The 26,420-nt window shown below is 47.9% G+C and overlaps 1 protein-coding gene across 4 annotated transcripts; it reads right to left on the bottom strand.

The window, feature by feature from the left end:
• Positions 1 to 203: 203 nt before the first annotated feature.
• Positions 204 to 25,240, bottom strand: SCN3B (sodium voltage-gated channel beta subunit 3). 4 transcript variants are annotated; one of them, XM_004750108.3, is made up of 6 exons: positions 25,119 to 25,240; positions 24,096 to 24,177; positions 16,958 to 17,121; positions 13,801 to 14,026; positions 9,331 to 9,469; positions 204 to 4,820 (listed from the first exon to the last, which is right to left on the bottom strand). In XM_004750108.3, exons 2-6 carry the CDS (start codon positions 24,148 to 24,150, stop codon positions 4,757 to 4,759), a joined length of 648 nt encoding a protein of 215 aa, XP_004750165.1. In that variant the 5' UTR covers positions 24,151 to 24,177; positions 25,119 to 25,240; the 3' UTR covers positions 204 to 4,756. The 4 variants fall into 4 exon arrangements, with proteins under 4 accessions (XP_004750165.1, XP_012910438.1, XP_004750163.1 ...); XM_013054984.2 differs by lacking the exon at positions 25,119 to 25,240 and adding an exon at positions 24,750 to 25,028; XM_004750106.3 differs by lacking the exon at positions 25,119 to 25,240 and adding an exon at positions 24,592 to 24,888.
• Positions 25,241 to 26,420: the final 1,180 nt, after the last annotated feature.

Raw genomic sequence — 26,420 nt, 5'->3', positions numbered from 1 at the left:
CTGGCAACTCTTGCGTTCCTTTGATTTGGAGAGGGAAGGAGGGCTGCATCACACATTTATGCCATTAGTTCTAGACTGCTAAATGCATTTTTTGCTCTGCGGGAAGATACCATCGATGGGGAGTTATGGAGTTGGCGCGGGCTGGGGAGGGAGGTAGAAGCCATAGTACAGACAGCAGATACACACAGCAAAACCAGAGCAAGTACGTTTAGAGACACTTTATTGACACAAATGGGGTATTTCCTGAAAAACACTACCTACTGGCGTTAGGCTGTGGAGAGTGTGGGTGATTAGGAATGACGTTTCTAGGGTTTGGAAAAAGCTTGGTTGTGGAAAATCAAAAAGCAATAACGAAGATCATAATGTGGCAAAGAGAAGCCTCAGTTGCAGGACTGCAGGAGTTGGCGGATTGTGTTTGATGCTGTTCCTGAATCGACGAGCGCTCGGGCTTCCGCAGCGCCCCTGCCCCGCCGATGCAGCTCTTGCAGGATAGTGATGCGGGGGAGAGAAGGCTACCACCAGCTTTGAGGCTTAGCTGGCCTAGGAGAGGGGTGGAGTCTGATCTACCACAATTCAGACTTGGTTCATGTGCTTATCTACTGGGTCCTACTCTAAACTCACAAGCAAGCAAGCTCAACATGAGTTATCTACCATGCCGGACTTTCAGAGATTAGGAAGAGCTTGGCTGACGGTATTTTTCCACCCTAAGGCGGCGGGGCTCACAGAGGCTCTGACCTGGTGCTTGAGACAGTGCGTTGGGAAACGCAGGAGAGATGGGCAATTGGAGCGTGAACACACCAGTACTACTCAGATACACTCGCAGGGACTAGGCGAATTCACTGGCTTAGGGACCTTTCATTTACAAAAGGAGGGGAGAGGAAGGCTTTTTCTTGGTGTTTTATTTTTCCCTTTCTGTGTGAACTTGGGAACCAAGGTCTGTTCTGAAATGCGTCTGGGCTTGCATCTTCCCACAGGGATGTCAGTCACACAGCCTCCGCCCCCTGGCGTCAGGTAGGTTCACAGATCCGGGGTTAGAGGCTGTGGGGGAGGGGAAGGACAGCCTCCTGCCCCTCGGCCATCCACTGCCGTCCTCGTTTGTCCGGCATATTCCTGCTTTGAGAAATTCCCTTCCCACTAACCTGTCTAGTTGGGCATCAAAAGAGAAAAACTCAGAGAATCGGCAATCTGGGTGTGTGGATGTTGGGGGACGGAGGAAGTAAAGGAGAATGCTTTTAAACAGATGGAAAGTAAAGGCTGGGGAAGGGACAGCCCCCGACTGGCACAGTATTAACACGCAGGAGCTGGGGCTGTGCAAGAAGACCGAGCTGGCAGTAAAGGTCAGGAGGGCAGGGTGTCTACAGCGCCAGCCGAGTTGAGCGATCAAGTTCTTGGCTGTTCTAGCAGTAGGAAAATTTCGAAAAACCAGAGCCAGCCTGGTCTGGCCTTCAGCGAATTGTGTTACTGAGGGATCTGTCGTGGGAAATACGCAGCACCAAGGCAGCAGGTGGGGTTCCTAAAGTGGTAATAGCCCTTGAGAACGTTTCTAAGTCCTTTAATAAGGACAACCTGCCAGACGAAGCTTCCAGAGCAATGCACACTGGGTCTGGCTCCTCTAGGAATATGGGGAGGATCTGAAGCAGGCTGGGGATCACGGGGTTTGTAGTCCTGATCAAGCCTCCTGGAAAGGAGCTGAGTTGCCATTCAGGAGAAAGAGTGATGTGCAAACCAGCCAGAGAGGGAAAACCGAAACAAGACAGATGCTCAAAGCACATTGCGAGCACCACTAAGATGCAAAGCGGCAGAGGAGAAGTGGAGGGGTAGGGGCGAGAGCTGTCCAACTCCTGCCAGAGAGGCGGAGAGGAGACGAAATTCAGCCGGGAGAGAAAGCAGCGGCGGTCTGGGCGGGAAAGGAGCGGGGCCAGGAGGCCAGAGAAGACCCGACCGCAGCTCCCCACCTCCCAGGTGTATGAAGGCAGGATGTGGTAAAGCTGCTTGGCCTCAGACAGCCTCAGTGTGCTCTGCTGATACCTGGGTATGGTAATACCCACGGTAATATCCGCCTCACAGGACTAGCTGTGGAAGAGAACTAAAGTATCAGAAATGAATGTGCTGTGTAAGCCATGTTGCTCTCACGGCAGAATTAAGGATGAGAGGTTAGGAAACAGAAAAGAATTAAGCTTCCTTGTAAAAGATAAAGAAGGGGAGAAAATGATAGGTGTCATTGAATTCATTAAAAACCACTCAGGAAGGGGGCGCCTGGGTGGCTCAGTGCGTTGAGCCTCTGCCTTCGTGTTGGGTCATGATCTCAGGGTCCTGGGATCAAGCCCCGCATCGGGCTCTCTGCTTGGCAGGGAGTCTGCTTTCCCCTCCCCCCCTTCTGCCTGCCTCTCTGCCTACTTGTGATCTCTGTCAAATAAATAAATAAAATCTTAAAAAAAAGACCAAACCACTCAGGAAATACTTGAGTTGGGCTTTTGAAAAAGGACAAAGGCAGCCATCGTGCGTACTACTTGATTACGAGTCAGATGCGTGGTCGCCTGGAAGCAAGAGGGTCGGCTGGTCGGAAGCAGCTTGCTTCTGCTGTAAACTTGGCCATCCACCAGCCACGGGACTGGAACTCACAGGAATCTGTGCCCAACTCTCTTCCTCATTACAAAGGACGAAAAGTGGTCTATATTCTGCCACCTATTTCAGAGGAATTGTGTGGGAAATTACCGATGAGAAAGGTCTTGCTTGAGTTTACTGAAAGTATTTTCTTCAATAAAATTGGACTCTTGAAGATGTGAACAAGGACTTGTTTCAAGCAGATCCTCCCAAGGATGGAAGAGTTGAAAGATTTGTCGGGTGAGCCCCAGAGCCAGTGGAGTGTGCTCTTTCCCTCACAACTTCCCCCCAGATCTGAGGGACCTCTCACTGCCTGGGCCCTGCCGCCGCCGTGCTTTCAGATCCCATAAAACAGCCTTCTCCTTCTTCCTCACTAGGTGCCGAAGGACATCACACTTGGACCAGTCACTCAACTGAAATGAAATGAGGCACTGACTCAAATTTTTTCAGTGTTCCTCTGCTCTCCCAAAATCCAGAAAAATACCCAACAGTGAGAGACATCATGGATTCATGGGTAGAGTATTTGGAAGTCACCGAGCCCTGCCCGTCTCTTCACTCATTCACATGTCATCCATCTAAGACTTAAAAGCACATTTCTTAATTTAAGTATTCCCAGAGGTAATGTCCTTCTGGAAGATTCTTCATGGTCACTGAGGAAATTCTTCCAGTCCACCCCATGTCCTACTCTGAGCCTTACAGCCAGATTCCAGTTACCTGACACTCTCAGAGCTAACCTTAGCCAGGCAATCCGAACCCTCCCACCACGGCCCACCCCCATGCTTGGAGATGAGGCATGGCCACAGCCAAGCTCAGTTTCAAGGTCTTTTTAAAAACAAAATCATCCTGTCTCTGAAAGTCCTGACTGGACAGCATCTAAGGCTTATTATGCCCCAGGTTAGCCTCTGAAGTCTCTTACTCAGTTGAGCCCGGTCTGGAGTCCCAGTTGCCTCCTGTGAAATGAGGAATAATACTGATCTACAGGAATTTTGAGAGGAAGAACTTAGGAATTTCTGTTCAAATGCCCACAGGGAAATAGTGCTTCCCAGCGATCTCAGGTGGGTGCTCCCCTTGGAGTGTGCACCCGCGCTACCCTAATAGGGTTAGGAACCTGTTGCATGACTTTTAAGGGCCACTTCTGTCTTTGGCTTCTTGAAGGATTGAGCCCAGCTTAAGCCTTAGAGACCTATTGGGATCAAGCCTTAGAGTACCAAGTTCCGAGAACATTTTGGTCCAGGCTTAGTAAACTTTCTATCACTGAAGAACCTAGAAAGGCATGCTTTGCTCTGATGCTCTAGTCAGATGGGCCAGGGACTTGAAAAAACTGGCTTCAAGGAATCCCACTTCATGACACTCGTGCTTTAACCCAAATTAATCATTCCCACTTCCTTCCATGAAGACGTCCATTCACTTGCAGCAATGAAGGACAAGCCAGTTCCAGCCAGTTAGGGACAGAGGGATGTGCCACCTCCAGCATTTGTATAGAGTCATTTGGAGCCCAGGGAGGGAGTCCCGTTGGCATGGGAGCTCCTCGCTTGAAAGCTAGAACAGGGTGAGGTTGAGTCCACATAGAAATGTTGGCTCCTCGGTTCTGGCAAAGTCTTAGGGTGTGCAGAGGTCTGATGGAGTTAGGAAGTGAGGTGAAAGTTCAGACGTGAGCAGGTATGAGTAACTAGAAGGGTGGATGCAGGAGGCAAAGCGATGTGGCCCCTGGGGCACCCTCCTGATGCCGTTGATATCACTGAATCTGGAATATCCTGTCCCTCGGGGTCCAGACCACCTACCAATGATAAAACAACTCACTGAGAATTTCCAGCCTGGCCCAGTCAATCCCAGCCGAAGACTCTGACCAAATCCACAATCCTTACAAAGGAGGGAGTGGGGGAGTTTTTGTCGCGGTGGGAAAGATGTTCAAGTTTCTCCAACACTCAGGCCAAAGCAATTCACCTTCTGAAGGGCTTGACGTAGAGCTTTGTGACCTGGGTATCATCGACTTCAGGTAGTACCCTGAGGGCGGGGACTCTGGATAGGGTAGAAATCTAAGGGGTCAGATGTAAAGTCACTTGGGTGTGGATGGACACAGTCACTTGCGCCAGCTGCCGTCCGGATGCAGCGTCCCCGGCCCTTCCCTGTACGTCACCCCAGGCGCACGCCTCTATTCCTCCACGGGTACAGCCGAACTCTCTTTGTTCTCCGACGGGATGGCAAGATAGTCAGACCTGGAGGAAGGCAGACGGGAGGAGAGAATCAGTACTTTCCTACCCAGGGGTGGGAACCCAAGAAAGGGGAAGGAGTGGGGCACAGGAACAAGGATGTCTGCAGAACAGCTCCGCATTTCCTTCTGCCTCTGTTTCCCAGGAGAAAACTAGAATGTCCCTTTCAGCGGGGGCTAGAATACTAGACACTGCCTAGTTTTTTCCCTTCCCCTAGCAATGCATGAATCTTCTCATTGGTCCACATGGGTCTCAGGCTAAAATGTGGACCACACTGTGGGGTGTGAAATTATATTTTATAGTTGCTTTAATGTTCATTTCCCTGATTACTGCTAACGCTGTAAGTTTTTAAGTGATTCGGGTTTCTGCTTCTGTAATTCGTTCACGCGCTTTCCCAGTTTTCCGGGTTTTTTTTTTTTTCCTCATGGATTTTTCCTTTTCTTTCCCTTTCCCTTTCTCTTTTTTTTTCTCTTGTTTTTTTCTTTCTTTCTTTTAGGGGGAGGGGCAGCAGGAGAGAGAGAGAATCAATCCTGAAGCAATCTCCCCACTGAGCATGGAACTCAGTCCCAGGACCCTGAGATCATGACCGGAGCCAAAATAAAGAGTCAGCCTCTTAACTGACGGAGCCCCTCCCCCACCCCTGGATTTTTCTTTGATGGCTTCGTGTCTTGAAAATATCTTCTCCGGGTCTGTTATCTCTAAACTGATTTTCATATATGGTGTCATGAAAATCACCTTTCCTCTCCATGCCTTTTGCATTTTAAGAAATCCTCTCTCCTAAGGTAATGAAGATAGTGTCTTCTATTTTCCCATGATAGGCTTTTTAAGTTGTACATTTTACCTTGTCTTTAAATCCACTCACAATTTACTTCTGTTTAGTGGGGGGGGGGGGACTTTTTATTCTGACCCATTTGGAGGGGGGCTCTCGGCTTTGCTCTTTTCGTGCTGCATGCCTAGGTCAGTACGGATAAACTCTTCTCTCTAATAGCTCTATAGGAAATCTTCATGTCGGATAGGGAAAGTCCTACCAGCCACCTTCATTAAATAGTGCTCTTTCTTTGAAATAGGCAAACAATGGCTCATGAGCTAAGAATGATCAGAAGCGTTGCCCACCAAGAAGCAAAACCAAAGAATAATGCACAACAGAGATCAGGTGGAGAAAAGAGTCACAATCTGGGCATCGCTTGGTTTGGACTAGTTTTGGCCCTTCCGTCTTCCATGTGACTTTTAAGATCCACTAACTGAGTTCCTTGAACAATCCAACAGGGGTTTTGGTGGAAATGTCATTGAATTTACAGATTAAGTTCAGAGAGAATTGCCATGTTTGCATCAGTGAGGTCTGATTCTCCCATTTACTTAGGTCTTAAGTCTTCCAGTAAAGTTTTGCAATTTTCTGAAAGTTCTCGCACATTTTCATCAAATGTATTCCTAGGTGCCGGACAGTGTTTGTTGCCACTGTGATGGAATTTTTTTTTTCAATTGTTCTAACTATTTCAATGTTTTTCTAAATGTCTGTGGTTGGACTACAGGTGGTTTTTATACTTTTGTGTTTTGATTTGTATCTACCCTCCTGTGGAATGTGCTCACGGGCTCTAATGGTTTGTCCACAGCTTCCCTTGGATTTTCTATGTAGGTGGTGGGGGAAGTCACAGGCAGGACTTGGCTGTTGGGTGACCTGTGGCCAGCAGTCAAGCCGCCCACCCCCCAAGCCGCCCACCCCCCGCCGGCTTTTCCTGGGGTGTGCATTCTGCCTACCTTCCCCATTCCCAGAAGCTGTCCCAGGGACACGGTCTGAAGACAGTGATGTGGTGTTGAGACTATCTGGACAGTATATACCCGTCTGAACCCAGTTAAGGCCTCTGTCTACACAAGCCTTTAAGATTCTGGCAGGCTCGTCCTGTGGCTGCCCAGGGAAAGTCGTGTAAGTAATTTCCCTGGTTTAATTCCATCTGGAAAGGCCTGCCTCTTCCTTCCGTCTCTCCCTGGCCTCCCATCACACTGGGGAAGCTCCAGAGGGGGTTGCCAGCCAACAATAGATAATTATATTGGGTATGAATCATGATACTTTGGTGTCTTCCCTTACAATTTTTACTCTCTTTTTTTCCCTCTGTATTTACTTAGTACACTCCCTAGGATCTGCAAGGTAATATTGAACAGAAGCCAGCAGACATGTTTCTCATATCATAGGCAGTTCTAACCCCACTGGAATTTGCTGGAGGTAACTTGAGTAGCCGCCCTTCTTCGGTTTAGGGATGACTGGTGTTTCGGTTTAGTATTTATGCTTCGCAGGACACGTCATGCTTCCTGGATCTGAGGAATCTTTCCTCAGCCACTGTATCCCTGAATATCATTTCTCCTCCGTTTTGTCTGTTCTGTTCTAATGGGTATTCTCATTTTCTTCCTTCATCTTTCATTGTGATACCCCATCTTTTTAAATCTCTGGGCTTCACTCCGTACTGCTTAATTATGTTGATGCCCTGCTCCTCCGTATCTAATCTTCTGGTGAACCCCTCCATCACATTTTAAAATTTTATTGACTCTACTTTTCATTTCCAGATTTCTTAAATTATTTAAAATTTGCCTGTGCGTGGGGTGCATGGGTGGCTCAGTCGGTTAAACATCTCCCTTCGGCTCAGGTCATGATCTCGGGGCCCTGGGATCAAGCCCCGCATCGGGCTCTCTGTTCAGCAGGGAGCCTGCTTCCCCCTCTTTCTCTGCCTCTCTGCCTGCTAGTGATGTCTCTCTGTCAAATAAATAAATAAAATCTTTAAAAAATAAAATGAAATCTGCCTGTTTGTTTTTCTTAGCAACTGACTCTATTCTTATGCTTTTATTTTATTGCTTTAACTCTCTCAAATGAACTTATTTTCAAAATTCTACCAAATCCTGTGTCTGAAGTTCCTGGGATTTAATCCTGCCATTTGTTCCTTGTCTTGCCTGTGCTGGCTTTTAGCTTTGGATCAGACTGTGAAATCAGATCCAGCTGTGCTTTACACGGGGAATCCTGGTAAGCCTCAGCTGAGAGAGGGTCCCTTCAGAATGGTTTTCCATTTGCTCCTATATGGTTATCACTGTCTGGGGACTAATTTTTTAATTGAATTTCTCAGCTTAGAGGCTCCTGGATCATGCAGGTAGTATAAATTTAAATCCCAAACGTGGTGACTGCAGGCTTGTGGTTACTAATTCTCGAGAATCTTTTCTGTTTCTCTTTGGGAGTCAGGCCAAGACAGGTAAGTTTCCTTGGGTTTTTCTCCAGGCTGGCAGACTGGTTTTCTCATCTGTCCTTGGCATGTGTTGTAGCCTTTGGAGGATCCTGGCTCTGCTGGGGGCCTCGGTTCCAACTGTTTGGTGTGCGGGCCCAGTTGTAGGCACTTTCTGTCCAAGCATTAAAACGTGAGAACCTTGGTTTCACCAGGAATGACAATCTTCCCCAGCATATCATTACTTTCTATCCTTGTATCAGTTGTAATTTTTACTTTCTAAGATCATAGCATCATCTAATATACTTTCTTTTTTTATTTTTTTAAGATTTTTATTTATTTATTTGACAGACAGAGAGCACAAGTAGGCAAAGAGGCAGGCAGAGAGAGAGAGAGGAGGAAGCAGGCTCCCCGCAGAGCAGAGAGCCCGATGTGGGGCTCGATCCCAGGACCCTGGGATCATGACCCGAGCCAAAGGCAGAGGCTTTAACCCACTGAGCCACCCAGGCACCCCGTAATATACTTTCTTTACCAAACATTTTTAGGTGATCTTATGTGCCTCCAGTTTTTAGGATATCACCTCTGCATTGTTGCTAGCGTTGTAAATCTATGACCGTTCTGCGCTTTCCTCTCCCCAAATTAACAGGCCAGAGCAGCCTCTTAGACCCTCAGACCCCATCATTTCTCAGATGTGCTCACTCCCCTAGGGCCTTGGTGAACATGGCCACAGTACGGTCTGGAATGGGAATGAGAGCCCCTACTCTGGGTATTCAATTGCTGCCGAGCTCCAGGGCAAAGATCGTGTGGCTCCAAGCTCCTTAGCTAAGAAAAGGCGGTGCCCAGATGGCCTGATGAGCTCCGAAGTGTACAGCAAATGGCTCAGTGTGACAGAAAGAGCACAAATGTTTGGAATCAAGAGGCCTAAATCCCAGCCTCTCCTCTCATTATCTGTGTGGCCTCCTCAAGCCACTTAACCTCTATGAGCCCACTTCAGCCTCTGTAAGATGATCATAATAATGCGAATTTTGTAGGACTGAGATGGTGGCTTATGGGTCTTATTTTACATCAGAGGTTAAGTGTCCCCGTCAAGAGTTAGCAGGCACGAATCAAAACTTTGCTTTGCCTCTTATAATGATCTTGGGCAAACTCTCCCGGGCTCAGTTTTCTCAGCTCTAAAATGGGTGTATCGATGCTGCCTACCTCGAAGATCATAGTGAGGACAGCGGAGGACCGTGTCAATTGCTTAGCACCTCGACTGTGAGGGCAAGCGCTCTGAAGGTGCCCGTTAGCCTTATTTTTGGCATCTTCGAACTTACGCGTTTTCTTGGGCTGCCTCTTCGGCCTTTGAGACCTTCCTGTAGCAATATATCATCTCGATGAGCAGCCACAAGGTGAGGAAGACTAGGAGGATGTACATCATGATCTCCGAGACCACAGAGGTGAAGTCTTCTCCGGCTGCAAGGGGGACATAGGGTTCAGAATATGCACGCCCAGCAAAGCCAGAGCTGTCACTGGCTCCGAGATATATGAGACCTATTTTTAAGTGTCGCTTAAATAAGCCCTGGGGCTAAGGAACTCAGATGTCGGAGAGGTTTAATACCGTCGGACACTACTCTCTGCCCGTTCGCTCACTGACTTCCTTCCGGAGCGGGGGGTGCGGAGGAATGGGGAGTGGAAGAAATCACAGAGCCACGGGAGGAATCTGGGAACCGAGTGAAAGCTAAGAACTGGGTCCCGGTTTTATGTGAAGAGTCATTTCCCTTATTGGAGACTCATCTCCCTAAAAGGTAAGGCCAGGGTAACCGTTCCCACCCTGACACTACCTACTGTGTTCCAGAACATCTGGTGAGATGTGATGGTCTACGCAGATGTGGGGAACGTGTCTAGTTCAGCCACTTTGTCCTCTGACATTAGAGTGGCAGAGGGAGAGAGCGTGGGGCCAGAGCCGCCAGCCAGCCCCGTGAGCCAGGCATGTTCTCTACAAGACCAGACTGGAAACAGGGTCCTTCGCACTGTCTTCCTTCCACGTCATCCCAAACCCAAACAGAAATGAGAACAGGAGCATTGCATGTACTAACCGGGCTTTCTGAAACACAAATCTGATCCTGCCTTTGTCATGCTTAGAACCCTCTGTGCTCCCTGCCGCCCTCGGGAGAAAGACTGAGCTCTGTGAGCGGCAGGTGGGACCATTCATCGCCAGGCCCTGCTCTCTTCATCGCCATCCGACGCACGGGCAAAACTTGCGCTCCCATATACACTGTGGTCTTTTGGGATCCGCGGACATCAATCCAAACCCTTTCCTCTTCCTCGATGGGACTGCCCCTCACTCTGCTACCTCTGTCTCAGCATCCTCTCCTGCTGTTCAGTCCCCTGACCACTCTCCCAGATGCCACCAACGGCCCGGGCTGCGAAGCCTTCCTCAGCCTCTCATGCAGAGGGTGTCCTCCTCCGTGCACTTGTCCTCCTGGTCCATCATGACCCTCCTCAGGGTGTACTGCCATGGGTTTCCCTGTCTTCCCTACTGGTGGTGGGCTTATTAAGAACATATTTCACTTATTTCTGAATTATCAGCCTATTGTCTAATGCCAGAATATTTGAAGTACTCTGTAAATATTTGTTGAATGAATGTATATAAATAAATATTGATCTTCGTTTCATGGCCAACCAAAATGACAATTAAAACATGCTCCATGGCACGTGTCCTGACAGATCCTCCTTTCTAGTGGGAAGGAAGGTTTTAGTCACATCTCCAATTGCTAGCTTCTACCTGTACATTAGATTCTTGGTCCCTGGTTATTCATAGCCCCCATCATCCATAAGGCCTCGCTCATTAGCTCATTCAAAGCACAGAATCGCCATCGCCAAGACCCTCGGCTCAGAGGAGCAGTCTAAAGGCTCCACGATCATCCAGGTTTCCTGGATGCTGGACCTCCTGGAGCTGGAGGTCAGAGATGCAGCCTGAAGACCAGAAGAACACCATACACATCAAATGTCTTTTTGTGGCCTTGACACTACCTAATTTAGGACATATTCATCTTAAAGCACACATTGTATTAATGCACTAGCCAGAAGTAGTAACACAAGAAGGTATCTAGGCTCACTATTTTTACTCACTTCTAGGTAAAAAGACCTCAGATTTTTGTCTTAGAGCCAAGAGGCCAGAGCTTATGGTAGGATAATTTCAGCTTGAGCAAAGAAAACCAGAGAGGTTCTGGGAGACTCTAGGAATGGAGGACAGGCAGTGGGGCATGTCATGGTGGGGCATGTGGCTCTGAGCCTTATGAGACCAGTAGTATCTGCGGGGGGAGGAGGTATTCTCGGAGGCTGCCAGGGGGTCACTGAGGAAGAGAAAGAGGAGGGAAGGGAAGGGAAAGGATGGGGAAAGGGGAGTGGGAGAGGAAGGGGAAGGAGCAGAGAAGGGATGGGGAAAGGGAGAGGGAATAGAAGGGGGAGGGGGCGAGAAGAGGGAAGGGGAAAAAGTTATGAAAAGGAGAAGAAAGAGTAGCAGGGAGTGTGATGGTAGTAGAAGGAGAAGATGCCATGGACACAGAGCTAGCCTGGTGGGCAAAAGATCTGGCTTGGAGTCCTGCGTCAGGTGCTAACTTGCTTCACGTCTCTAGGCAAGCCCCTCACTGATCTTCCCACCCCAAAATGAGGGACACCAGGGCTGCATCCTCCAGGCATTCCCCGAGGGAGTCATTTCTACTGACACACGCAAGGTCTCACTCCGACCCTCCGAACTCACACCCACAATAGCGGTACTGAGATGTCCACACGGAAGACAAGCCCCCTGGGCAATTCCGACGCCTGCTCTTTGCTCAGAACCCCTGCATGAAATGAGAGCCAAGCTTCCTTCCAGTCCTAGCATCCCAAGAGGATCTGTGGTTCTGACAACAAACTTGTTTTCCTTCTATTTTTACCCAAGCCTGGCTCTGGCGCCCAGTAGGCGGACTGGTTCAGCTTTGGCACACCTTCCACTGCCTGCGTGAGGGTCTCTGGAGGCAAAAGCCTGGGAGCACAGTGGGTGCAGACAGGCACCTTCCTAGTGGCGGGCTATCAGCAGCCAGCAGTTCCCCGTGGTGAGCAGCAGAGGGCGCCAGCCCCTGCTCCCCAGGGAGAAGAGGTGTGTAAACAGAGAGGCTAATGGAACTTCTGAACAGAAAAATACCTTAGAGAGCTTCCAGGCCAACACACTCATTGTACACAAGAGGAGACCGGCCCAGATGGGGAAAATGGCTCATCAGGTCTCAATGCCAGTGGTCTGAGAGTGCTCTGCACGTTCAGAACTGACCTATCTTCCGTTTGAATCATGACCTCTTGACCTGCCATTCGCTCTCAAGTTTGCATTATGAATTCTATCACAATAACATGAGAAAAACACACACTTATGGTTTGGAAGTCAGGATTCTTGGAAATCCTAGGAAATGCCCTATCTTGACTTTGACCTCTTCTTTCATGTCCCACACCTTTTGCCTTCTTACCACCCGGCATCTCGAGGCAGCAATAAAGCTAAGAAGATGCTGGAAATAGACTGCCTGAGAACAGGCTAAGAGAAATGGAACCATCATTGAACATGGATCAGAAAACACACAAGAACATGCATATATCACTCTCTGACACGTGAGGGAGTGTTGGCAAGGGGCTAGGAGCCACAGTTCCCAGAGTCCCTTGAAAGCACAAGGACCAGGGCACCTGGGTGGCTCAGTGGGTTAAGCCTCTGCCTTCATTCAGCTCAGGTCATGATCCTATCGTCCTGGGATTGAGACCCGCATCGTGCTCTCTGCTCAGCAGGGAGCCTGCTTCCCCCCCCCCTCTCTCTCTCTCTCTCTCTCTGCCTGCCTCTCTGATTACTTGTGATCTCTGCTAAGTAAATAAATAAAATCTTTTAAAAAAAAGAAAGGAAGGAAGCACAAGGATCAGGCATGAGAACACTCAAACTTCGCCCTGGATTCTGGACTGGATTAAAAGAGAAACTTTTGAGTTGGGTTGATGAAAGGGCTTCCCCACACCTCCCACCCCAGCAAGAAACTAGCTGTGGGAAATCTGAAGATTTTAAACTAAAAACTAGAAAGTTTGTTCTCCCAGTTGAGAATGCGGTTATATAATGAGAGATGCCGGGGATGGGGAAGGAGGAGATTGCTTGCATGATTATTTGGGGGAGGGGAACAGAAAACAAAAGGCTGTCCAACTTTGGTTTAGAGGAGTGGTTCTCAAAGTGTGGTCCCCGGCAGCTGGAGCATCTCCTGGCAATTTGTTAGATGTGCAAATTCCCAAGATCTATCTACAGAATCAGAAAGTCTGCATTTTTAAAAAGTCCTGCAGGGGATTTTGAGGCTTGCTGAAGTTTGAGCACCGCTGGTTCAGGGATGTGTATGGCTTACACACAGGAGGGTTTGAGGACCTCTAGATGACCTCATGAGCGTTCCCTGTGCCCAGCGAGTCAGGGATTCAACATAAGCCAGAGAACCAGGTGCAGCTGATTTGGCAGCTTTGGGCTTTGTGGAGGCTGTCTTCCTTCTCTAAGGACAAGAGTTAGGGGATGAAGGAAGAGGTCATTCTGCTGTCATCCCTGAGCCTTTCTGCTCTGAAGAAAGGCACAGAGAGGCAAGCTATCAGGCAGTTTTCAGGAAACTGGCCGCTACAGGAAGTCAGTGCTGACATTTTTAGGTATTGCCACTCTCAATATATGGGTTTTGTACTCTGCAAGGTTGTCATTTGGGTGGAAGCCCACTGTCCTCCTTCCCCCAAGAGCAGGGCACCCTGGAGACCCTCCGCCCCAGCCTCACCCTCCTCGGTGACTCGGAGGGGGATCAGCCGTGTAGTTTTCACAAAGGGGCGATGCGCCTCAAAAGCAAACTCCCGGGACACGTTGCAGGTGTAGAGGCCAGAGTCATTCAGAGTGACGTTAAGCACAGTGATGGACACGTCCTGCAAGTCTTTGCTCCCATTCCACTGCAGACGTCCCTGGAAGGGACTCTCCACCTCCTGCTGGCCGTTCCGATACTCGTAGATCTACAGGTAGAGAAGCAAAAGAGAGTAGGGTCGGGAGAGAAAATCGGGTCTGAGAGCTGGGATAGGGACAGGGCACGGCAGGGGCAGGGAAGAAAGGGGACATGGTTACAAGGAGATCCCAAGAATAGGGGTGGAATGAGGCTCAGAGAAGGGCAGGGAAGAGAGAAAGGCAGGGAAAGATGAGCAAAGCTAAACAGGTGTCAGGGCATCTGGACAAAGCAAAGCAAGAGGCAGAAAGGAGGAGGCAGGAAGAAGGCTGGCAGGAAGAAAGAGGTGCAAAGGAAGAACATGAAAGAAGGTGCAGGAAGGGGATTCCTGGCTGGCTCAGTCAGTTAGGCGTCTGCCTTTGGCTCAGGTCATGATCCCAGGGTTCCAGGATCCAGCCCCACATTGGGCTCCCCTGCCCCTCCACTCCCCCCTGCTCATGCTCTCTCTCTCTCTCTCTCTCAAATAAATAAAATATATTTTAAAAAAGTTTTTAAAAGGTGAGTGAAGCATACAGGAGACCAGGAGTGGGGAAGTTGGGAGAAAGAAAGAACTGGAAGGAGACAGAGAGCAAGAGAGAGTAAGATGTGTCACGGGGGCAGCCGGGGAGAGAACAGAGCAGAGACCCAGAAAGGCGGCTTCCTGTGTCACGAAGACATCTGAAAGCCTTGGCCTCAAAACTTGTCTCTCTGATCTGGTTCTCACTGAGAGGATGTGGTCCGTCTGGGTCAGGTCACAGGAAGGGGACCGAGGACGCAAAAGGTGTCACAGATAAACAGAGCTGCCAACTGATATGCATACCTCAGGTCTTTCATTTTAAGCTGAATTATAAGTGAAATGTGGTCTCAAAACTGGTTTTCTCAGACACCCCCCCACACCTTCTCACTCTCTACAGCTCTTTATTCTCTACAGGCGTGCTGTCCATTCTAGTCTCCACTTGGCACGCATGGCTCTCTACAGTAAAAATTAAATAACTAGAAATGAAATAAAATGTAAAATTCAATCCCTCCACTGCACTAGACATATTTCAAGTGCTCAGTGGCCACCTGTAGCCAGTGGCTACTGTACTGGACAGCACAGATAGAGCATTCCCATTGTCACAAACATTTCTAGGAGACAGCGTTGCTCTGTATGTCCATTACAACTTTCTAAAGTTTCTTTTCTTCCTTCTGAGTCAACTTCTACTCATTTTGGGCAGCCATGGAGGCCGAGTTGGGGGTTGGCATAGAACCAGGCCTGAGGTCAGTGGGAGCCTTCGCACCCAGCCAGACCTCCAGGTTCCTGTAACCTGGGGACCAGTGTCAGTCACAGTCAACTCTGGGTGAAAAAACCGAGATTTGGGGGACATCTACTGATTCCGGTGTTGGCACCCAATTGAAGCAAACACTCAACTTCCCCCTATTATTGTCACCATGAAGTCTTTGTAGAAAAGAAACTTGCCTGCAGGAAGGTGGGATAGGGCAGTAAGAAAAACCTTGTGTCTCTGGTTCGAATCTAAGCTCTCTTATTTTTTTTTTTTTTTAAGATTTTATTTATTTATTTGACAGACAGAGATCACAAGTAGGCAGAGAGGCAGGCAGAGAGAGAGAGAGAGGAGAAAGCAGGCTCCCCGCTAAGCAGAGAGCCCGATGTGGGACTCGATCCCAGGACCCTGAGATCATGACCTGAGCCGAAGGCAATGGCTTAACCCACTGAGCCACCCAGGCACCCCTAAGCTCTCTTATTAACTTAACTTCTCCACGCCCCAGGCGCCTCACTTACGGACGTATACCTCTTCTCTAGCAAACACTTATATCGTGCTTCCTATATCCCAGGGCTATTCTAAATAGTGTTAAAAGTTAAAGCTAACAACTCTGACGGTAACAATTCTCTGAGGTAGCTGTGGTTCGCACCCCCCTTTTAGAGATGAGGATGCTGAGGCACAGAGGGGCGAAGCAAATTGTTCCAGGGCACAGAACCCATAAGTTGTGGAATCCAGACTCGAACCGAGGCAGGCAGCGAGGTCCCGGGGTCAGTGAAAGCGTGAGTAATGGGCATCCCCTAGGTGGTATTCAAAGCGCGTAACAACCATATTGGCAGTGGCTCCAACCAATCAGAACTGACATTAGCTACAGCACGGGGCGGGGCTTGGAGGCTCCCTGCTCTGTCAGGGTGATACCTGTCTCTAGAACATGGGGACCTTCGGAGGTTCCTAGCGGGACGCATGGTGGTGAGGCCCCTTGGGAGGCTAGGCATAGCTAAATACCCACCACAGGACTATTTAAATATTTGACTCACGGATGCGGCTGTACTGGGTATACCAGCTGAAAAGCGGCTTGGGGCAGGTGGGTGGGGAATGGGGTTACTGGGAGGTGGGCATTAAGGAGGGCACGTGGTGTGAGGAGCGCTGGGTGCTGTACCCAACTGATAAATGATTGAAAGCTACATCAGAAACAGATGATGTACACTAAGTTGGATAATTGAATTTAAATATAAAGAAGGAGGAGGAGGAAGAGGAGGAGGAGGAGAAGAAAAGCAGCTTGGTCATCCCTGCAAGTCTTACTTCACTGAGACTGTGCGATTTCAATGAGCTAGCCTACGCTATTCCACATAATGATGCTGAGTGTCGTTTCAGTGCTCCTGCTAATCTAATCCATCCCCTAGGACAGTGCAGAAAATTAAAAACACCTACGAGGTGCCTTATCCGGTGACTAGCGCACAGTCGGCGCTAAATGCTATTTCTCTCTTCTCCCCCTTCCCCTGCGTGTAAGCAGGAATGCTTGCAGCTGGCCAGGCACCCTTCCTTTCACAGAGGCTGGGCTGTCAGGTATCTGCAGGGGAGCTGTCAGTGCTTTGAAAAGAAAGAGCCAGGGTCTGTCAGATCTTTGCATTCCCGGACTCTCAGGATCCAGGCCCATAATAGCAGAGGCAAGCAAAAGAAAGGCCAGCGTCCGCAGCCAGACATACAAGGAAATCTTTACCGCCCTCGGGCCTGTAGAACCACTCCACCACCGTGGTGGCCTCCACCTCCTCCCTCTTCATGCAGGAGATGCAGCGCAGCTTCATGGGGTTGCCCTGAACGGCCTCCGTCTCCGAGGGCACTTCCACACATACAGGGAAGCAGACGCTGACTGCAGAGAGGCCAGTGACAGGGAAGGAACAGGAGGTGTGGGGGAAGCCGGCACCGGGAGAGTGGCGTTGAAGAACAAGAGGGAGAGAGGAGAGACAGAGAAGAAAGAGTCATGAGACAAACTTGAAAATTGCATGTATGTGTCCGTACATTGGCACCTGTGCTCCCCAAGGATGCATACTCGGAGCGGGCGGGGAGTGAGCTAGAGGAGACGTGAATGACCTGGAGGTCACTGCAAACCTCCCAGGATGCAGTTAGGGTGTGGCGCAACCCTGACTCCTGCCCTCAAAGACTTAGAGTCTAGGTGAGAAACAGGGCACACACACACCCATCCACTGACCACCATGCACCCCTGCATTCAGTCACCATTCGCTGAAATCTACTCCAGGCCAGGCCTGGTGCTAGGCTGAGATGCAACAATGAACTGAACGCTAACCACACCCTAAAGGCATCTAGAATCTAGCAGGGAACGCATACTCCAAAGTATCGTGAAATGGGGCCATGATGAGTGCTATGCTGGTGATGGGCTCTGTTCCCAGAGGAGGGCCCATTATTCCTGGTTGGACTGGGGAGAGAGGAAGAAGAAGAAGAGGAGGCTGGGGTTAGAACACTGTGAAGACCTTTGTATGGCCTTCACAACATGAGGAGTCAGATGTCTGCAAGCCATGGAGAACTGTAATTATATCTGAACTTTATGAAAAAAAAATGTAGGTAATTCTGATGCCTGGTGGGGGATGGAGCAGCAGTGAGGAAGACAAGGGAACAGACCCTCGGCCAGAGTGATGCTTTTTGCAGAGAATAGAGAGAAACAAAGTCAAAAATCTGGAGAGAGGTCAGAAACAGGGGGACACCTTGTATGCCACATGGAGTTCTGGACCTCCAGTCCCTGTTCTCTAGAAACTTATAACCCATTAAAAAAGTCTGAGCACATCAGACTGTACTTTCAGAATGAGTCAAAAGTGGGATGTGGCTGCCAGCAAAGCAAGTGCAAATGTGGGCTGCATTAACAGATGTACAATGTGCAGGACGAGGGGGCAACAGGCCCTCCGTACTGTTCAGAACAAATCTGGACCATTATGATCTGTTCAGGGTGTCACAGTTTGCAAAAGGAAGCTGTTCAATGAATGCAGGCCCAGAGGGGAGCAATATGGTGCAGGGTCTGGGGACAAAATCTGGGGAGAAACAGACAGGAGGATGAGGGGTGCCTGGCTTGGACACAGTGAAGACACTTATCTGTCTTCAAATATTTGAAGGCTGGCCTATAGAAGAGAAAGGAATTTCTGTCCAGTTCCAAAAGTTACAAGAAAGTAAGTTTAGCTTATTGAAAAGAAATAATTTTCTGGTGCTGAAGCTGTTTACAAATGCAAAAAAAAAAAAAAAAAAACCCTACTTGGTAAGAGTTTACACTTCATTGTATAGAAGATTAAAAAGTGGGATGACCACAAAGGATTCTTATATCAGGACTTATAAGGCCCCTTCTGATGAATTAATAATAAAAACAGAACCCCTTAAAAAATGAAACAATACACATTGCTATTTAAAGGCTAGCACACTATAAATGGTTAGTTTGTCTCTGTATTGGCAGGCTGTTCATTCTGAAAACAGAGGAAAGCTTTATTTAGAGCTTAAAATGAGATTGACCGACTAATTGAGTCAAAAAATAAATTACATTCAACTGGCTTCGAAGGCAAAAAAATGTCACTATTAAACACAGAATTTAAAAAGCAAGTGGCCCTAGGATCTGTCACCCTGATAGCCAGGGTTGATCTGGCTCATATCTCTAGTTAGGCAAGTGTTCCCTTCCTCCCTCACTGCTCCACGTGTATCCTTCCCAAAACTGTGCACTCAGTGAGAGGGGACGACCTTACAGAGGAGGACTGTTCTCTGCTCAAGGGTATATGAGTGGCTGTGAACCTCCAAACAAGCTCTCAAGGTCCATTTGGAAAAGAACATAGAGGAGTCTATCTTCCAAGACTCCAGACACATCCAAATGAGGCACTGGATAGTCTGCCTTTCTTTAAAAACAAACAAACAAACAAACAAGTGGCACTATGATGAAGTTTAAAATATCAACGTAAAATAAAGTTAATTGGTTTTAAAACTCTCAAACAAGTTGGGGCTCGTCTTATTGGGCAATCTGCAAGAGGGTCTCCTGATTCTGTATATGGACCATCCCTTTTTGGGGAAAAGGTCCCTATTTGAAGAGAACTGACCAGAAACACTTTCAGAATGTGATGTGTTTGAAGAGAAGAAGGTGTGGTCTTTGCAAAAGCTTGGGAATGAACAGAGATGCAGAGCTTGTGCCTTGAGAACTCTGTGTAGAAGGGAGCCTTGGGGCACATTCATATTTAATGAGACATGGTGAAGATAAGTTAGTTCAATGATGATGACTTCAAAGCAGCATGGTTGAAAATGTACCAAGGAATGCACAGTTACAAAATCAGAGGCAGGATGAAGATGTATTTGGCAACGGAAGGCCTGGGTTTATCTTTAACCCCAAAGACTCGGTTCATTCATCAACAGAATGTTGGAAATAACATCTCTCTAATGGAGTCATCATGGAAATTCTATGGAATTATTTATATGAATGTGCTTTGTACACTAGCCCTTGTTAAGGTATTTTACCCTTCATCTCTTTGCTCACCTACTCAACAAATATGCTGTGTGCTTATTGTGTGCCAGGCACTGTTCTAGGCACTGACAATACAACAGGGAACAAAACAGAAACCATCCCTGCTCTCAGAGAGTCTATATTCCAGGGGAGGGTGAGAAAAACAAGATATATTATGTTATAATAAGTGCTATGAGAAAAAGTAAAACAGAGTAGAGGAGCACAGACACATTGGAGACAGCCTCATTGAGAGGGTGACAATGAGCAGGCACTGAAGGAAAGAAATGAGGGGAAGAAATGAGATATACAAATATCAGTGTGGAAGTATGCCAGATAGAGGGAATAGCATTTCAGGGGTCCTGGGGAGGGGGGAGTGTCTATCAAAAGCAAAAAGCACAATAAAGCACAGGGAACAGAGTAAGAAAGAAGGAGACAGAAACCAGGGCCAGATCATGGCTGGTCTTGCAGACCACAGTTAGAACCTTACCCTTGACTTTTGCTCAGAGTGACTTGAAGAACACTGGAGTATTCTGAGTGGAAGAAAGATATGATTTATACAAAATTACATGACCTGACTGCTATGTTGTTGAGAATAAACGGAAGAGGTGAGGAAGGGCAAGTGCGGAAGCAAAGAGAGTAGTTAAGAGGCTGGTACACACCGATGAGAATGAGAGATGGCCCAATGGTTTCGCTTGGATGAAGGTGTAGTAGAGCTGCTGGGGTTTGAAAAGGAATAATTTGCTGGACCACACATCCTCTCATAGGTCACAGGTGATGTAGATGAACTGGTCTTAAATAGGGGTACGTTAGTTCATTTACAGTTAAAGGAGGGGGGAGAGAATATATGCAGTTAGAAAAACTGCCCCAGAGAACGAGTGCTACTGATTCCCTTCTCATAGAATTCTGCTCGTGAGGTCCTGGATAATACATTGCAAAATGGCCACAAAATTCTCTCATCCCTCTTTGATTGCCCTTTGCAATATGACTTGCTGCTCCATCCATCAAGAGGTGAAATCTGTTTCTCCAGCCCATGGAGACGGCCCCTCTCTGAAATCCTCTAGCTGTCCAAGAATGGTTGTACACATGGTAGGTATTCAGTCCACATTGCTGACTGTAAAGAACAAACTAGAATAGTCTTGGCCAGATCACTTCACTTTTGGTCTCTTCTTCAATTTCCATAGTAATAATGAAGAAACTTGGGGCACCTGGGTGGCTCAGTCCATTAAGCATCTGACTTCGGCTCAGTTCATAATCTCAGGGTGCTGGGATTGAGCCCCATATCAGGCTTTCTGCTCAGCAGGGAGCCTGATTCTCCCTCTCCCTCTGCTGCTCCCCCTGCTTGTGCTCTCTCTCTCAAAAGCATAAATAAAATTCAAAAAATAATGAAGAAACTTCTAAAAAGGTAGAATATGATGTTATTACTAATGATTATATTTAATTAAGGAATAATATCAATCTATTATAAGGTAGAGAGTAATGTGTATTGAACCAACTCCTCTAATCTTTTTCTTCTTTGGGCATTCCTGACTTTGCTCTAGAATTCTTTTCCTTGTGCTACAATAATAAAGGCTTTGATTAGAATGTAAATACTTTCCAAAGGAGGGTAATAAATGAAGTTATCTGTAGATATTAACACCCTGAAGTAATTTGTCTATCAGATTAGCCAGTCACTTAGCAGAGCCTTGAAAGAATGGGATCCAGCAAAATGGGCTGCTGGGGGAAGAGAGGAAAATATTCCCCACCCAACATAGCAGACATCTGGGAGAATAGACCTGGGCCTAGAGGCTCAGGAGGCCCATAGGAAAGGCAATGGTTTGGCGGAGGGGAGAAAGGGTGATGGCTCAGAAAAGGGATGAGAGGATGATACCTATCTTGCAATCCTGCGGAGCAGGACATGTGTCCATAAGAAGTGCTAGAACAAGTAATAAGAGACTGAAATTGGGAGAAAAGAGTTCTCTAGCAAGTCCTCCCCTCTCCTTGAGTTCATTCTCTCACTTCTAAATTGGAAATGATACTATTTCCCCCTGATTACCCCCAAGGATCGATAGGGTGACCAAAAAGAAGTAATGGATTGAAAAATGCTTTGCAAACTATAAAGCACCAGGCAAGTATAGAGTTTTCTTTTAATTATCATTATAAACTTTATTAAAAGAAATAAGGGAAGTTTTTTCAAGAGATGCAGACAGTAATATAATGGAAAAGATTCTTTCTATTCCTATTTGCATCATGTGAATAATCAGCTTGGGGAGGAGAACATATCTAGTCGAAGTGGTTTCCAATACTAGAATTACATTCAAATAAAATGAAATTGCCTATGTGAAACGAGGCCTTTTCTCTTACATTTGATGGCCAAGTTTCCCAAACCATCTCTCTTTCCTTCTGCAGCTTTTAAGTTTTGTGAAACAATGTTCCAGTTATGAAGAAGCTGAGAATTACCAAGGATGGGTGTGATGTGCACACTTCTCCCAAAGGTTCTATGTTGGGGTGGGGTGGGGAGTGGTGTGAGAAGAGGCGTGGACATTGCCAAATTTAGCAATATTCTGTAAATACTTCCTTACTATTCAGTCTTAAATATTATCTGTTCCAACATCCAAACTTTACATATGAGGAACCAGATACTCTAAGATTGTTACATAGCAAGCTGATGGCAGAGCTAAGACTCCAAGCCAGGCTTTGTAAGTCCAAAGAGGTGCTTGGGAGAAGGCATGCTCACCCTCTCTGCTGGAATTCAGGCAGGGAGCTAAAAATTTAAATTAAGGTTTGGAAAGAAAGATTCTGTAGAGCCTTTTACAAGGGCTTTACAAGGCTCTCACCAACTTCATCTCCCATTGTTTTACTCACACTTTTTTACCCAGCCAGACCAACTTCTCCTAAGCCTCATGTCCCTAGTCTTAGCCTTCCCTGAGGAAATTCCAGCCTTAAATCTTCAAGGCAGGTGAGATCATTGGCAACCTATTATGTTGGCTTCATCTTCAGGTCTAGTCTACTCTACTGGGGATGGAGGGCGGTGAGTCTGCCCTTGGGACTGGCATTACTCTTCCTCTTTGTCCTTTCTGGACTATCTCATCAGGCATTTTGTTCAACAGGAAGCTTGACTTTGCTTTTGGTCACATGCAAAATCCAGATAACGCTGGCAGCCAGTAAGTCGGAGGCTAAATAAAGTGATACTAAGGCAAAGAGGCAATTCCCATCAGCATATTTGCCATTGCACAGGCAGAATGAGTTTCACGCCAAGCATGGGAGGATAATCCCACATGCCCAGTTCCAATTAAGCAGGTGGGCACAATCACTTCTAATTATACTGGTTATTGATTTTTAGCATACAGAAAGGTAAAAACATGGAAAAAGTGGGAATGTAGAAGATTATGTGAAGCAATCTGTTAACTGAACAGCACCTATATTTGACCTGAGGATCTAATCAGAGTCATCAAGACAGAGATGCCCAGAACTACACAACCAACCAACACACATACACACACAGGCGCACCACACATCTTCACCAATCTATTCAGATGCCCATTCTAACATGCTCACACATTCAAACATAGGCATATACATACACAGAGTAAAGCATTCTCTCAATAAAATATTCAAATGTTATCACATAGACTCCTTAACTCTCTCTACACACATGCAGGCACCCTACCTGGACACTACTCTGCTTAGCCCTACTGTTGCAAGTGAAGGTCTTCCGTATTTGGAAGGAGAAGGTCACCTTATTTCCTCACAACAAACAAGAACCTATTCATTTCTGAAAGCAAAAAACATTGGTCCCCAAACACCAAAGCACCTTAGCTTCACATGCTCATGAAAAAGAATAAAGATGCAATGCCCAGGTGCCCATTTATCAAAGACATTGCTGCAAATGGCTGAAGCCTATTTTCCTTGTTAGAATTTTAAAAATGGACCGACAGCTAAACTGTTTTCATTCTCAAAATGCGTGCATCCAGCTTAAAAAATAAAAAATAAAAAAAGACATGGGAATTAATCTGAAGACCGACTGATTCCTCATTGAAAAATGAAATGTAAATGCAACTGAGATTTTTCATAATGAACGTATCTACCTTCCCTTTCAGCAAAGGAAAAGGGGAAAAAAATACTTTGGAATTAACAGGAAACAGGAAGAGGAGTGGAAAAACCACCAATGGTGGCTCAGGAATAAAGCAGCAGGATTGAGGACGTGTTTTTCCAATCTCAAAATCCCAGCTCTCATGGAACCCCTATGGAGCTCCGTGTCTGGCAGACAAGCATAGAGGGAAGCCAACCAGGGCTCCTTTCTGTCACAAACGACATGAATTAAGTGTTATTATTGTTGGCATTATTACTGTTATCTGCATTTCGCACGGCAGGGTGCCGGTACTTACCCCAGAAGATGAGCACGAGGGAAGCCAGGGGAAACAATCTGTTGAAGGCAGGCATCTTTTTTCCGGCGGGTGGCTTCCGGGGCTAAACAGAGAGATTCCCTTGGTCAACAACTCGCCCTCTCAGATACTTTCGAGGAAACCCTTTGGGACGAACTGCCCCAAGGGGGCGACTTTCTGACTGAAATAAGGGTCAAGCGCCGGCGACTGGGGAGGCTTTCCGAGCCGGGCGGGGGTTTCAGCTCCAAGCTACCCTTGCGCACCGCCCCAATTCGAGGGAGCCGATCAGCAGCTTCGCGCGCTCTCCCCGGAGCCCGTTGCTGGGATCCGGCTCAGCACCACGGACAGTGCCTTCCCCGCCCACCCCGGAACTTCACAAATTCCAGGCGCTCAGAGGCTTCTGTTTGCGCCTCGGTGACAGCTCAGCTCCGAAGAGAGCAGCACGGAGAGCTCTAGGCGGCTGGGCTGTCGAAGGGGTCCATGTTGATCCTCCTCTCACCTCCCCTGGGAATAACTATGCTCAGACCAGGATCCGCCAAGACCCAGGAGCTTCGGCTTCATCCGCCTGCACCGGCTCTCCAAGCTGGGCGTGCCCCCCGACACCCGAAGCCACCCGGGCCACCCGTCTGAGCTCCAAAATTCGTTCCACCTCGGTACCGTCCACACCCGCCCTCCGCTCCCCGGGAAGGTCCGGAGGGGCGGGGAAGGAGGCGGAAGCTCCTGTCGCGCTGCCGATCTCAGGGGGAGGGCACAGGGAGGGTGGGCCCCTTCCCCGGAGCTCGCCCCAGGATCGTGCCCGGTCCCGGACCCTGGGTGGCGGTGACCTACTGCCCTTCTCCAGGTCCCCTTGGACCGCGTATGTTCAGTCAGCCTTGACATGCGCAGGCGGCTGTCCACCCCCACCGCTACCACGGACCCACCCCTCGTGCACACACTCCCCACCCCCAAACAGGCGTGCCCCTCCCCGGGCAGAACACGGCGGCGGAGCGAGGGGCGGAGCTTAGAGCGGCGCAAACACCTCCAGACCTCGCGGTTTCTCTGCTAGCCGGCTGTCTCCAGGTCTCCCTTTCATATCCCGGCAGCTCTCCCCAGCACGGGCACACCCCCTCGCACCAATTCACACCCTCCAGGCAACCCCACTCCTGCTCCCGCACACGCATGCTTGCCTCCAGCTCCGGGAAGGGGAGGGCCGAATCTCTTTCAGGCAATGATGTCATCTGTAATATACACTGTACAGGAGAAGCTCTGGGCTTCTCTCCCCCGACCCCAGCCCCTTCTGTTCTTCCAATCTATTCTTTGTCTAGCCTTGATTAGTTAGTTCCGGACACTATGAACACAGCAAGATAATCCCTGCTTAGGAGGAACGGAGAGGAGTGAGGTGCACCCGTTCCCATGTTCACCTCTTCGTCCAGGGAGGTGACCCAAAGGTTAGCCCAAGAGCGGTGCTGTGGGTGGGGGCAGCTCCCTCCTGCTCTAATCGCTTTTTTTCTTTTCTTTTTTTAGTTTAAAAGAAGACAGCTGTGGTTTGGCTTCTTCCAACTATTAGCCACTCCCTAGTCCTAACAGTTGTTTCAGCGCCCCCACCCCATCTCTGGAAGGGAAACCTGAAACTTTAAATTCAAACTCAGATTTGTTATAACCACTCAATTAAGAATGCCTGGAACTGAAATGAAAGATTAATACAAAAATCTCCCCCTCTCCCTTCTTACTCCATCCTGCTCCCTTTCCAAAAGGGGAAGCTTGACACCAATATTCCAAAAAAGAACGGGAGAGTAACAGCTGACTGTAAACGAACCATAGGCAGGAAATTCTCTTTCCTAACATATGACAGAATAGCAGAAGGTCGCCAAGATCGGATCTTCTTCCTGGGCAGGGAGCCACCAGGCCATAAACTCTATGTTGTTTTGAAGGCCAGCCCTTAAAGCACAGTGTATTAAGCTTGGAAGAGAAATTAAAGTTGACTTAATTCAACTTGTTCAATTCATGAATTCCCCAAGAACATTCCTGATGAATAGGCTCGACCCTTTTTAGGGGTAAGAGCTTACTACTTCCCAAGTTAGTCCCTTCTGATTTTTAAGAAAAGATTTTATTTTGGGGGGTGCCTGGGTGGCTCAGTTGGTTATGCGTCTGCTTTCAGCTCAGGTCATGATCCCAGAGTCTCCCTGCTCTGCCTGGGGAGTCTGCTTCTTCCTCTGCCCCTCTCACTCTCTCTCTCTGTCAAAAACAAAACAAAACAAAACAAAACAAAAATCTTTTAAAAAGAAGATTTTATTTTTTTATTTGAAGGAGAGAGCAAAAGAGAGAGCATGAGCAGGGGGGAGGGGCAGA

The sequence above is a fragment of the Mustela putorius genome, unplaced genomic scaffold, assembly GCF_011764305.1.
Source record: "Mustela putorius furo isolate JIRA1106 unplaced genomic scaffold, ASM1176430v1.1 tig00000460_pilon_pilon_pilon, whole genome shotgun sequence".
NCBI classification, from domain to species: Eukaryota; Metazoa; Chordata; class Mammalia; order Carnivora; family Mustelidae; genus Mustela; species Mustela putorius.
Note: the sequence above shows the minus strand (reverse complement) of the source record. Positions and strands in the feature narration are given on the sequence as shown.

What these genes read in the sequence shown, in the direction of transcription:
- SCN3B (XM_013054984.2), bottom strand. Translation starts at nt 24,971, where the DNA reads ATGTCAAGGCTGACTGAACATACGCGGTCCAAGGGGACCTGGAGAAGG. An exon ending in GCGGAGGGCGGGTGTGGACG is followed by an intron (nt 24,178 to 24,749) that starts GTACCGAGGTGG and finishes CTCTCTGTTTAG; the next exon opens with CCCCGGAAGCCACCCGCCGG. An exon ending in AGGGCGGTAAAGATTTCCTT is followed by an intron (nt 14,027 to 16,957) that starts GTATGTCTGGCT and finishes CTCTACCTGTAG; the next exon opens with ATCTACGAGTATCGGAACGG.